Below are 12,991 nucleotides of genomic sequence, written 5' to 3' on the forward strand. Positions count from 1 at the left end.
TTTCCAATCATGACATCCAAAAATTCAACTTCACCATCGGTGGGATCCACCGCGAGCGGTGCTCATAAACAGAACTCAGATGATCTTGGTTGGGAATATGGTTTTTGCCCGGATGAAAACAAGATGGATACAGTGAAATGTAACTTGTGTGGAAAAGTGTTTGCCGAGGGGGGGGGGGTTACTAGATTGAAACAACATATTGGTCATGTGCCGGGAAATGTAAGTCAATGTCCAAACTCTACAAAAGATGATCAATTGAGAATGCAAAATTTTATTAACGAAGGGAAGATAAAAAAAGAAAGCTAAACAAGAACATGATAAGGCCAAAGGATCGGAGGCAATACAAGTGTTAAATGATAGTGTTGAAATGGATTATATAGAAGATTCTTTAGGGTTGAAAGCACCAAGTTATATAGGCCCCATGGATGGCTATGCGAACAAAATAAACCCTGAAATTATGAAGGGAAAGGGAAAAAGTTGATCTTAACGATGTTGTTTGGAAAGAAAGAATTTTAGCGTGTCATAAATTCATTAGTATGTGGGCATATAAAACTGCAATTCCTTTTCATGCATTGGAAGATGATAGCTCCAAAATGATGTTGGTGGTTGTTGGCCAATTTGGAACAGGGCTCCCACCTCCTACCAGCCACCATGTATTCTTTGAGTGACCCACTTCTAAAGTATGAGGTTGAAAGAACAAAAAGTTTGTTGAAAAAAAACAAAGAAGAATGGAAAGTGATTGGATGCTCGATCATGACAGTTGCTTGGTCTGATAGAAAGAGAAGGAGCATTATGAATTTATGTGTAAATTCAAGAATGGGTACCATTTTTATATCATCAAAAGAATGTTCCAATGAATCACATGTAGGACAATACATATATGATTATGTGGAATCTTGCATTCAACAAGTTGGTCCCGATCATGTTGTTCAAGTTGTGACCGATAATGTCACGAATAACATGGGAGCTGCAAAGTTACTACAAGAGAAAATACCAAATATTTTTTGTACATCATGTGCGACACACACGATTAACCTTATGCCCAAAGGTATTTATATTTTTTTATTACATTATTTACTATTTTTTTTACATGTCTTATTTTATACTATAATTTGTTAATTTGTTATATAATCTTTTTTTAAGGTATCAGTGGACTTCCAAGATTTAAGAAAGTCTTAGATCAAGCAAAGAAATTAACCATCTTCATTTATGTTCACCACAAAACCCTTGTTATGATGAGAAACCACACCAAGAAAAGAAAAATTATCCGACCGAGAGTCACGAGATTTGCTTCCGCCTTTCTAACATTACAAAGCTTATCCGAAAAGAAGGAGCAACTAAAAATATGTTCACTAGTAACGAGTGGGAGGAATGCAAATTTTTTGGAACACCTAAAGGAAGAGCCTCATATGGAACAATGACAAGTCTTCAATTTTGGGCCGGTGTGACACAATGTTTAAAAGTGTTTTCCCCTTTGGAGAAAGTCCTTCGAATGGTTGATGCGGATTGGAAGTCCTCAATGGGTTTTGTTTACGGGGAGCTTAAAGTAGCAAAAGAAAAAATTATGAAAGCTTTGGGTGGTAACGAGAAAGCTTACAAGCCTATTATAGGTATCATAAACCACAAGATGAAAGGTAGGCAAGATTAAAAATTACATTTGATGGCTTATCTTTTGAATCCTTATTATCGTTATAAGGATTCCCAACTCCAATATGATCCCGACGTAATGGATGCAGTTCTTGAATTTTTTGATACATTACTTTGTGGAAATTTTGAGATGCAAAGACAAGTCGTGATGATAGATTTGCCAAAATACAAGGAAAAATTGATAGATTTGGAGCGGATCTTGCAATTAAAGGTTGTATGATGAACAATGTCGACTTTGATCCGGGTAATGTGCTTTATGTTTATTTTAATAATTTATAAAATAATAGAATTTTATATCTATCAATTTAATAATGTATTTTTGCTTTAAAATTATAGCAAGATGGTGGGGACTTTTTGGTGGCTCGGCTCCTCATTTGAAAAGGATTGCAATGAGGATTCTTTCTTTAACTAGTAGTTCATCGAGTTGTGAAAGGAATTGGAGCACGTTAGAAGCGGTTTGTTATAAAGTTGTAATCTTTAAATCAAGAATGTTTTTAACCTTTTTTTATGTGTACTTTTATAGGTACATACAAAGAAACGTAATAGATTGGATACAAATAGATTGAATAATCTTGTTTATGTTCAATTCAATGCTAATCTAATGGGAAAAAACAAAAAGAGAAAAGATAGGACTTTGGAAGTGCTTTTAGCAAATGATTCCCAAGCAGCTCAAGAATGGATGATAGATGGAGATGACGGTGATGGAGATGAAGTTGACCCCGAATCAGTGATGGAAGCAATTGATGAAGCACTTGGGAATAATAATAATCAAGTACCCTATAAAAATTTCAACACCGAGAGAACTTTTTGATGAAGATTTCAAATCCGACAATGAGGAGAAAATGTTTGAAGAAGATGAATATGAGTTGGATGGTGTTCAAAGAGTGGAAGAACTTGAAGATTAAAAGAATATGGACATTTAAATATATGAAAATGTGTGTTTCTATTATTATTAAACTTATTTTGGACTTGTAATATGATGGATTATGACTTAAATGTTTAAATACTAATTATGACTTTTTTACGGTTATTTGCTTAGTATATATTTAATTTTTTATTAATAAATAATGGTCCCCGATTAATCCCCGTCGAGACCGATTAATCCCTTAACCCCAGTCGACCATCGAGCTACTGTCGAGCGATTTCTGCAACCTTGCCCGGAGCTATTCCCAGATAGGGGAGATTTGTAACGTTTGGTATGTATTTTAATACGAATTATTCATTTTTGCAAAGGTACTCGACGAGTTGGAGGCCCCAAACTCGTCGAGTAGGAATGGGAATTTTGGACGTGGGACTTGAAGTCTACTCGACGACTTGAAAAGCCTCAACTCGACGAGTAGAGATACCAGAGTGAAACCTTAATTTTCAGGGTTTGCACCATATTTAAGGACCTTAACACCTTATTGTGGCCTCCCTCATCGCCTCCCTCAGTCCAACAAAACCCAAATTCATGATCTTAAGGCTTTTGAGTGTGTGTGTGTGAGTGAAAAAGAGAGTGATTCTTTGGTATTTCCTTGAAGGATTGGAAGATAGAAGTGCTTGGTTGAAGGAAGAAGCCTTGGATCCATAGATTTCGTTGTCAAAGCAGCCTTATTGAGGTATAAAGTCTATGCCTTGACTATTCATTTACTAGATCTTTTCATGGAGTACTTTAGGGATTTAAGGAGCCTATTTTGGGACCATGCATGGATACAAGCATGTTTTGGAGTCATGAATTCATATCTAGAGTCTTTAAGGGACTCCATGGCCTAAAGATGCCAACTTTATGGACATGGGAGTCCCATGCAACTTGTAAACCACTTTTTAGAGCCTTTTGAGCTAAATAATCCATGCATCGCGATCCAACTTGTAACACCCAAAAATTTCATGCCAAATTAAAACTTTTTCAAAACATTTAAAACCAGTCATCATTACAAAGTATCTTATATCAGCGTTTTCCTAGAAACATAAACAAATCATGAGGAGTTGTACGATCATGCCTTCGCCTTGCCACGAAACCCTGATGTACCTGAAACAATAAACTGAAACTGTAAGCCCGAAAGCTTAGTGAGTTCCCCTAAAATAACAACACCATACAAATATAACCACATCATATAACAGACACAGAACAACATGCATAATGAGCCTTCAGCCTGACTGGACCGCCTCGCAAGGCCTACAGCCTATCTGTACCGCTCCTGAGCCTTCGGCATGACTGTACCACCTCGCAGGGCCTACAACCTATCCGGACCGCTCACCGGGTATGTTTGCCTACAGCACAAAGCAGGACCGCCTTAACCCAACCCCCAATCAAACAAACATGTGCACATAAATATCATACGCTAGCTCATATCATATAACAATCAAACCGATCTAACATATCACTAATCATAGCCAAATCCTAATAACCAGGATACAGACCTAACCGGTCACTAACATAGCATCATCCTATAACCAAGACATTTACCTAACCAGGTCACTAAGCATAAGCATACCACCGTCCTAACTATCGAGATGTAATCAATAAACATATCATTCCATAATCTAGATACAAATATATAGAGGGCCAGCCTTGGTGCCTTAGACCCATTGGTATAGTGAGGATAACTCACCTCACACTGTCGACTCGAAGATAAACTCAAGCTCTTGGATTGTCGGTACAACTCCACCACCTAAATGCACCATAGAACCATGCTTGTAAATTTCCAATTTCCCAAAATGTCCCAGAAGTCTAAAAGTCAACCCTTGGTCAAGGTCCAAGTCAACTGTCAAAGTCAACAGTCCATGTTGACCTCAACTCATCGAGTACAACCAGCCACTCGCCGAGTTCCTTGCATGCTCACCCACTTGCCGAGTCACTTGAGTGACTCGTCGAGTTCCTAGTGTCAGTGGCCGTAACTCCTCGGCCAACTCGGCTAGTTTTCCCCTTAAGACTCGTCGTGTTTATACGTGTCCAAAGGTTGGGAAAACCCTATCCGACTCGCCAAGCCATCGACTGACTCGTCGAGCCCAAGGCAATCTTCATCGGACTTGCCGAGTCGTTCATCCGACTTGCCAAGACCATTCAGTCCTTCATCCATACAGAGGCTTTTTAAGCCATGCTAAGGCTCCATATTGTAGATCGAGTCCCCCAAGGCATGTTTATCACGTAAAGTTGCAAACTTTACGTGCATGCAAGGCCCTAAAGTCTTAAAATGACAAACTAAGCTTGCAATGGAGGTTTTGCACTTAAGGAGAGTCTCATATTTGGAAAAGTTGGAAGCTTTATAGACTTAAAGACCCAAGAGAGTTCAGATCTGAAGTTACAACTTCATATCTTAGATTATACACAAGCAAAGCTTCCAAACATACTAGGAAAGCCCTAAAATCCACCCAAAAGAGATCTAGAATGAAATGAGCCAAGGTAACAACTTAATACCTTCAAAAGGGTGTCAATTGGAGTAGATCTCTGCTTCCCACGAGTTTCCTTGCTTCAATTTACTTGTTTCCCAAGTGTTTCTTCACCAAGATTCCTCTTCTAAGCTTTAACACACCAAAGAAACACACACATACGATTTAGGGTTTAAGGGTAACAAGGAGCTGGAAGGGGGAGGCTGGGGAAGGCCAATGATCCTTTAAATAGGGTGCAATACCCTGAAATTTAGGGTTTCATCTGACAGCTACTACTCATCGAGTCCCCTCTTGGACTCGGCGAGTAGGTCACCAAATCACGCGGACCAACCCGCCGCTACTCGACGAGTAGGGAAACCAGCTCGTCGAGTAGACCTTAAAAACAAGAAAATTCTTATAAAATCATTACCTGAGAATCGGGGCATTACAATTCTCCCCTACTTGAACTAGACTTCGCCCTCGAAGTCTACTACGGCGAACAGCTCTGGATAGTGCTCCCGCATCTCTGCCTCAGGCTCCCATGTCCACTCGGACCCCCTCCGATGCTCCCATTGTACCTTCACTAGAGGTATCTCCTTGTTCCGCAGAACTTTCATCTTCCTCTCCAGAATGGCCACAGGCCTCTCCACGTAATTCAGGCGCTCATCGACCTGAATATCATCCAACGACACCACTGCCTCCTGATCCATAATGCACTTCCGCAACTGCGAAACATGGAAAGTGTTGTGGATCCGACTAAGCTCCACCGGTAGCTCTAACCTGTAAGCCACCTTGTCAACCCTAGCAATGAACCTGAACGGCCCAATGTAACGGGGACCCAATTTTCCCCTCTTCCTGAAGCAAATCACACCCTTTCAGGCTGAGACCTTCAGGAGTACCATATCACCCACCTGAAATTCTAACTCAGATTGTCGTCTGTTGGCATAACTCTTCTGCCGACTCTGGGCAGTCTGCAATCGCTGCCTAATCTACTGAATCTTCTCGGTAGTCTGTAAGACTACTTCCGTCCGACCCATCACCCTGTGTCCAACCTCACCCCAACAAACCGGGGTGCAACATCTCCACCCATACAACAGCTCGAAAGTCAGGGCACCAATGCTGGAATGATAGTTGTTGTTATAGGCAAACTATGCAAGTGGTAGGTGGGAATCCCAACTCCCACCGAAGTCAATGACACACGCCCTCAACATATCCTCGAGGGTCTGACTGGTCTGCTCGCTCTGACCATTGGTCTGCGGATGGAACGTTGTGCTAAAGTGCAACCGCGTGCCCAGTTCCTCGTGGAACTTCTGCCAGAAACGGGAGGTAAAACTAACATCACGGTCGGAGACAATGGAGACTGGAACCCCATGGCAAGACACGATCTCGCGGACGTACATGTCGGCCAACCTCTTGGCCGACGAACTCTCCCGAATAGCCAAGAAATGGGCACTCTTGGTTAATCGATCTACGATGACCCATATAGCATCAAATCCCTTCTCCGTCCTTGGCAACTTGGTAATGAAGTCCATCGTGATCTGTTCCCATTTCCACATGGAAATCTCTAGAGGCTGTAGCATACCATGCGACCTCTGATGCTCGGCCTTGACCATCCTACAGGTCAAACACCTCTCGACATACCGAGCGATTTTCCGATTTGTCTCTTCATACATGACCACCAATAACTCAAACTCAGGTCTCGGTACATCTTGGTGGCCCCAAGTGAATAAAGAAGTGAGACTTATAAGCCTCCTCCGTGACTGTCTGTCTGACCCCACCAGACATCAGAACCCATACCCGACCACATCGAGTCAATAATCTCCGGTTATCCTGCACAAACCGGGTGTTCTCACCCTTGATCCTCTCCAACTTCCAGTTCTTCGGTCACATGCCCTCAACCTGAGCATCCCTGATCAAGATCATAAGCGGAAAATCCACCGTTATCCTCATATACACTGCTGGGGTGGAAGACCCAGCTGCCTTGCGGCACAAAGCATCCGCCACCACGTTCTCTTTACCAGGGTGGTAAAGGATCTCGCAATCATAGTCCTTGACTACATCCAGCCACCTGCGCGGCCTCATGTTTAGGTTCGGCTGATCCATGATGTGTCTCAAACTCTTGTGATCTGTATATATGGTACAACGAACCCCATATAAGTACTATTTCCATATCTTGAGAGCGAACACCACCGCTCCCAGCTCCAGTTCATGAGTAGGATATCTCGTCTTATTTGGCTTCAGCTACCACGACGCGTATGCTATCACCCGTCCTCTCTGCATGAGGACCGCCCTTAAACCTGTGATGGATGCATCACAAAACAACACAAAATCCTCCACTCCTTCCGGGAGTGTCAAGACCGGAGCCTCGCACAAACACTGACGGAGAGCCTCAAATGCCCTCTGTTGCTCTGGTCCCCACCGGAAATCCACTCCCTTCCTCGTCAGATGGGTGAGGGGTACTGCAATCTTAGAGAAATCCCGAATAAACCTCCAGTAGTATCCTGCTAAACCCAGAAAGCTCCTGATGTCCGAAAGAGTCCTCGACACCTCCCACTGCATGACTGCCTCAATTTTGGCCGGGTCGACCAAAATCCCCTCCTGGTTAACGAGATGTCCGAGGAACTGGACCTCTCGTAACCAAAACTCACACTTCGAGAACTTGGCATACAATTGTTCTCGTCTCAGAGCTCCCAACAACTCCCTGAGGTGCTCCTCGTGCTGCTCTCGGGTCTTGGAATACACCAAGATATCATCTATAAACACAATGACCGAGCGATCAAGCATCGGTCTACAGAACTGATTCATTGGGTCCATGAATACTGTTGGCGCGTTGGTGAGCCCAAATGGCATCACCATGAACTCGTAACGACCATAACGAGTTCGAAACACGGTCTTCTCCACATCCTCCTCTCTGACCCGGACCTAATGATACCCCGACCTCAAATCAATTTTGGAGAACCAAGATGTGCCCTGCAACTGATCGAAGAGATCATCTATCCTAGGGAGTGGATAACGGTTCTTCACCGTCAACTTGTTCAGCTCCCTATAATCAATGCACATCTGGTGCGAACCGTCCTTCTTCCTGACGAAGAGGATCGGTGCTCCCCATTGAGAACTGCTAGGTCGAATGAACTGCTTGCCCAGCAGTTCCTGCAGCTGTGAAGACAGCTCCTGCTGTAACATCCCAAAATTTGAGGCCAAAATTTTTGTTTCTTTAATTAAGTGATTTATAAATTGTTTATCAAAACATTTCCAAGATCATGTCAATACATAAAACCATACTATCATGTTTCAAACCAAATCATCTTGAAGTAACAAAATATCATAGTACAATCCCAAAAACTCCAAGCGGAAATCATGTGTGTGTGATGTGCTGCTACACCGTCGGCTCCTTCCCCTTAAACGAAGAAGTACCTGAAACCAGAAACTAAAACTGAAAGCACGAAGCTTAGCGAGTTCCCCCATCATACCACATACCATACAATCACATAGCATATATACTGTCGGACAATTCTGGGGTGCCCGTCCTACCCATGTCTAGCCATTCTGGTGCTGACTTACCATGTCAAGCCATTCTGGGGTGCTGAACAACCCTCCGGTCTATCTCAACCGTACATGGGGACTATTTCACCCCTACTACTAACACATAATATCATATCATAATCATGTTTTCAGACATATCTGGGGTGTCCGACCTACCCATTGGTCCTAGCGACCGAATCGGGTACTAGTCCCCCTTCTACTGATACTATCTCACATACATAGCAACTAGCAAACTAGCATACTCATATATCTAGCAATCTAGCATACTCACATATCCAAGAATAATAGACCAGACAATCACCACAAAGATAATCATCCCAACTAACAATTACTAGTGGGTCAGTCTTGGTGCCTTAGACCCACTTCTACTAGAAGGTAACTCACCTCAATGTCGTGTAGTGTCTGAACTATCATCGGCGTGAAGGTAGGCTCTCCTTGACTCCTCAACCCCTACACGACAACCCCCAAGTCATCAAATAGAACATACAACCCTAACCCGGGTCAATACCAAAACCAGGCGAAGTCAACATTGGTCAAAGTCAACACCCAGTTGACCTGACTCGCCGAGTTGGTCTACCAACTCGTCAAGTCCATACTCAATTAACCCGATCCAACCCCGACTTCACTTGTCGAGTCTAGCAAGAACTAGACGGGTTCTCCTTCATTCAAACCATCGGGACCATCTTCATCCGACTCGCCGAGTTGTATGAACAACTCGTTGAGCCTGTCTTCAAAGATTGGAGATTGCCTTGGACTCAACAAGTCTGTTCTAGCACTCATCGAGTCCCATGACTTCCAGGTCCAAGGCAAACCCCCTAGTAGGCTGAGCGTTCCTTTCACTCAACCAAAACCATTCCAGAAGACGGTTTTTTAGGGAAAAAGCGTCTCGACTCGTCGAGTCACCCAAGTGACTCGCTGAGTCCCTCCTTGTCCCATACTATACAGTCGATTTCAGTGGGACTTAACACACCAAACCATAGATCTGGCCTCCTAATGTCCATTTTACACGTAAAGTTCCAAACTTGGTACGCATGCAAGGGGTCTTTGGCCCAAAAAGCCATAAAAGATGGCCTCCAAGGCGCATGGGGTGTTCATGGCAACAAAATGAGCACCTTTGTGCCATAAAACCCCCCAATAGACCTGGATCTAAAGCATACACTCACTTCCAACACTAAATCCCGAATACAACCTCTCTAGGGCTTAGAAAGATGAAGGAAAAAGCCCAAAATCAAGATCTATTGTAACACCCGGATTCCCAGGTATATTAATTATTCCTTATATTTTGGAGATTGAGAGGGGACTCGGCGAGTTGGTGTTTAGACTTGCCGAGTATGGTCGCGGATTAGTATCCGGGTTCACAGCCGGACTCGGCGAGTTCATAAGTGGACTCGGCGAGTCCATGCTGTTTAATGAAACCCTAATTTCCTGGGTTTGGGACCTATTTAAAGGCCCTTAGGGCCGTCATTTGCGACTACCAAACCCCAGAGAGAAACCCTAAGAGATCTAGAGCGTTTATGAGGAAGGAGAGGCCATTCTTGATCTTTTGATTGGTGTATTTGCAAGAAAGTGGTGACCAAGGCAAGAGGAGGCTGAAGGAGGTGCGATTTTGGTGACTTCAGAGTTCATAGAGTTCATATTGAGGTATTTATTCGGACCTTCTTCAGTTTTGGTGTTGATTCTTAGAGTTAGGGTTTTCTAACCCCTTTAGAGGATGGATAAGTGGAGCAATTGGTCCCTTCTCGAGTCTATGCTTTGGATCTAGACCCAAAGAGTTCCAGAGACCTTAACCATTGGAGCTTTATGAGTTATTTTGGGATCCATGAGCTTAGGATGTCATTTTTGGGGCTAAATCACCAAGTTAGACCATTTAGATGTTATATGAGTGTCAAGGTCTGAACTTTACATGATTATCATGCTTGGGAAGGTTAGATCTATGGAATAAAGGAACAGATCTGACCTCAGGAGGTCTACGGAGTTTGTGCATGGCATGAACTCACCGAGTCCGAAGATCAGACTCAGCAAGTAGGGTGAGGGTTTCCTGTAAATCACTCAGTGAGTAGACTTGATGAGTTGGGGAAATAACTCGGTGAGTCATGGAGAGTTAGGGGACTGAAGTTCAAGGCGGAACTCGCCGAGTTGTTCTTGAGACTCGGCGAGTTGAGTCAGGGTGGCCCCACAATTCATCTCAGGTGTGACATGTCGAGTAATGGGAGGGACTCAACGTGCCAAAAGGGACTAAGAGAGTCAGTAGACACGTGTAGACTCACCGAGTCGCCCAAGTGCACTCGACGAGTCGGTTCAAAGTTTGACCGTTGACTTTTGTTGACTTTTAGGGTTTGGTCAACAATGTAGCCTCTGAGCTGATAGAGGGATAAAATGGTCTTTCACCTAGAGAGGGTTGAGTCTAGTCTTGAGAGTTATATTTATGAGAATATTTACTTTGTGTGATTAGGCGAAGGCTAGATCATATTTCTACCAAGTCAGAGATATACCGAGACATCTGAGGTGAGTCTTTTCACTATACATTACCTAGTGTGGTAACAGAGTTATGTGACAGAGTATTCTAGAGTTATATGCCAGTGTATTTGTACGATATTATGTGTTGTGATTTATTGTGATATGTGATATGCATGATTCAGAGTTTATAGAGTTAGGATCAGTGGGTCCACAGAGTTACAGCCTTGAGTGGCTGATATGTGTCTATGCGGTATTTTGGGGAACTCACTAAGCATTTATGCTTACAGTGTTATGTGTGGTGTTTCAGGTACCAGTGATGATCGCGGGAAGGCGCCGACATGACTCGTACACACGCACACTGGAGTTCATATGTTTTGATCTTGGGGGTTTTGTATTGAGATAGTGATGATACAATATTTTAAAATGTGGATGTAAATGAAAATACATGGGTTTTAAAATGTGAAAAATTGTTTGAATTTTTACGGTGTTACATCTATAGACAAAGGTTCTGCTTCATACCTCCAATAAGCTGAAAATGAGCTCCAAATTCTGGATCTCCTTGTTTCCCCTTGGCCTCACAAGCTCCTTTCCTCTTCTCAAGCTTCACAATCCACCAAAAAGCACCAAAATGGCTTTAGAACACACAAAAATGGCTTGGGTTTCGATAAGATGTCTTTTGGGAGCATATGGGACGATGGAGGCTGAGATAAGGTGTTTAAATATGGTGCAAACCCTTAATTTAGGGTTTTACCCAAACAACACCTACTCGCCGAGTCACTCTTCCGACTCATCGAGTAGGTCACTTAAATTGTCTGCGGATCTCGACTCTACTCGACGAGTTGGGCCTCCAACTCGTCGAGTCCCAGAGAAAAACACAAGAAATGATTGAATAATAGGAATACCATGTATCAGGTGTTACACCTGCATCTCGGGTGGCGCCAACCGGTATGGCGCCTTGGCGATAGGAGCCACACCCGGTACCAGGTCGATCCGGAACTCGGCCTACCTCTCCAGAGGTATCTCTGGCAACTCCTCCAGGAACACGTCGGCAAACTCCCTAACCACTGGAACCTCTGAAACTGAAATCTGATCCCTGACTCGCGTGTCCACCACATACGCTAAATAACCCGCACACCTGTGTTGAATACACCGTCGAGCCCTGGCAGCTGAATAAAACCCTAATCCCAATCTGGTGCCTTCACCATATACAACCAGTTATTCCCCAATTGGGGTTCGATCTACCACTCGCTGGCCCTCACAGTCAATCATAGCACTGAACTGACTGAGCCAATCTATGCCTACAATCACACACACCTCCCCCATGGGGATCACAATCAAATCTATTGGAAAGGACACCCCGAAAATCTCCAACTCACACCCTCGGTAGACCGAAGAACCAGAAACCCCATGTTCATTGGCGATATAGACTCGTAACGGACACTCTAACTCGCCTACCGGCACATTGAACTCCCTACTAAATGACTGAGATACGAAGGGCCGACTCCCCCCCCCCAAGTCACATAAAACCAAAGCAGGCAAAGAGTTCACAAAAAACGTACCTAATCATAGGTACAACAAATAAGCATAATACAATTATAATAAATGAAATAAAGGAGAGAAACATACCAGCAACCACATCTGGTGCTGCCCTGACCTCCTCTGCGGTCAGCTGGAAGGCACGCCCTTGAGCCTTAGGAAGCTCTGTCTTGACTGGCCTCCCATCCGGTATCCTTAATGTAGTCGGCGCTGGAGCTTGCGCGGGCCTGGCTGCGAGCTGTGGACAGTTGGTCTTCACGTGACCAACCTGATGACAGTGATAACATATCCTCATATCCGATGCAGGGGCTGTCTGGCGACAATCCATAGCATAGTGCCCCTTCTTTCCACACTTGTGGCACCCACTACCCGTCCGACAAACTCCGGAATGACTCTTGCGGCACATTCCACAAGTGCGGCTCTGCTGACCCCCGGTCCTAGAATCAGCGGTCTTAGACCG

The 12,991-nt window shown here is 43.8% G+C and overlaps 1 protein-coding gene across 1 annotated transcript; it reads left to right on the plus strand.

Moving 5' to 3' along the window:
- Nucleotides 1-1,417: 1,417 nt before the first annotated feature.
- LOC111905533 (uncharacterized) lies at nucleotides 1,418-2,458 on the plus strand. Its single transcript, XM_023901219.1, has 4 exons — nucleotides 1,418-1,634; nucleotides 1,778-1,891; nucleotides 1,984-2,102; nucleotides 2,171-2,458. The coding sequence occupies exons 1-4, from the start codon at nucleotides 1,418-1,420 to the stop codon at nucleotides 2,456-2,458; spliced, it is 738 nt and encodes a 245-aa protein (XP_023756987.1).
- Nucleotides 2,459-12,991: the final 10,533 nt, after the last annotated feature.

This window comes from Lactuca sativa, chromosome 1 (assembly GCF_002870075.4).
Source record: "Lactuca sativa cultivar Salinas chromosome 1, Lsat_Salinas_v11, whole genome shotgun sequence".
In the NCBI taxonomy this organism is placed as follows: domain Eukaryota; kingdom Viridiplantae; phylum Streptophyta; class Magnoliopsida; order Asterales; family Asteraceae; genus Lactuca; species Lactuca sativa.

Excerpts from the sequence above, each read along its gene's own strand:
- LOC111905533 (XM_023901219.1), top strand. The coding sequence starts at position 1,418 with ATGACAAGTCTTCAATTTTGGGCCGGTGTGACACAATGTTTAAAAGTG. Across the intron at positions 1,635-1,777 it reads CATAAACCACAAGATGAAAG|ATGCAAAGACAAGTCGTGAT; the intron begins GTAGGCAAGATT and ends GGAAATTTTGAG. Across the intron at positions 2,103-2,170 it reads ATTGGAGCACGTTAGAAGCG|GTACATACAAAGAAACGTAA; the intron begins GTTTGTTATAAA and ends GTACTTTTATAG.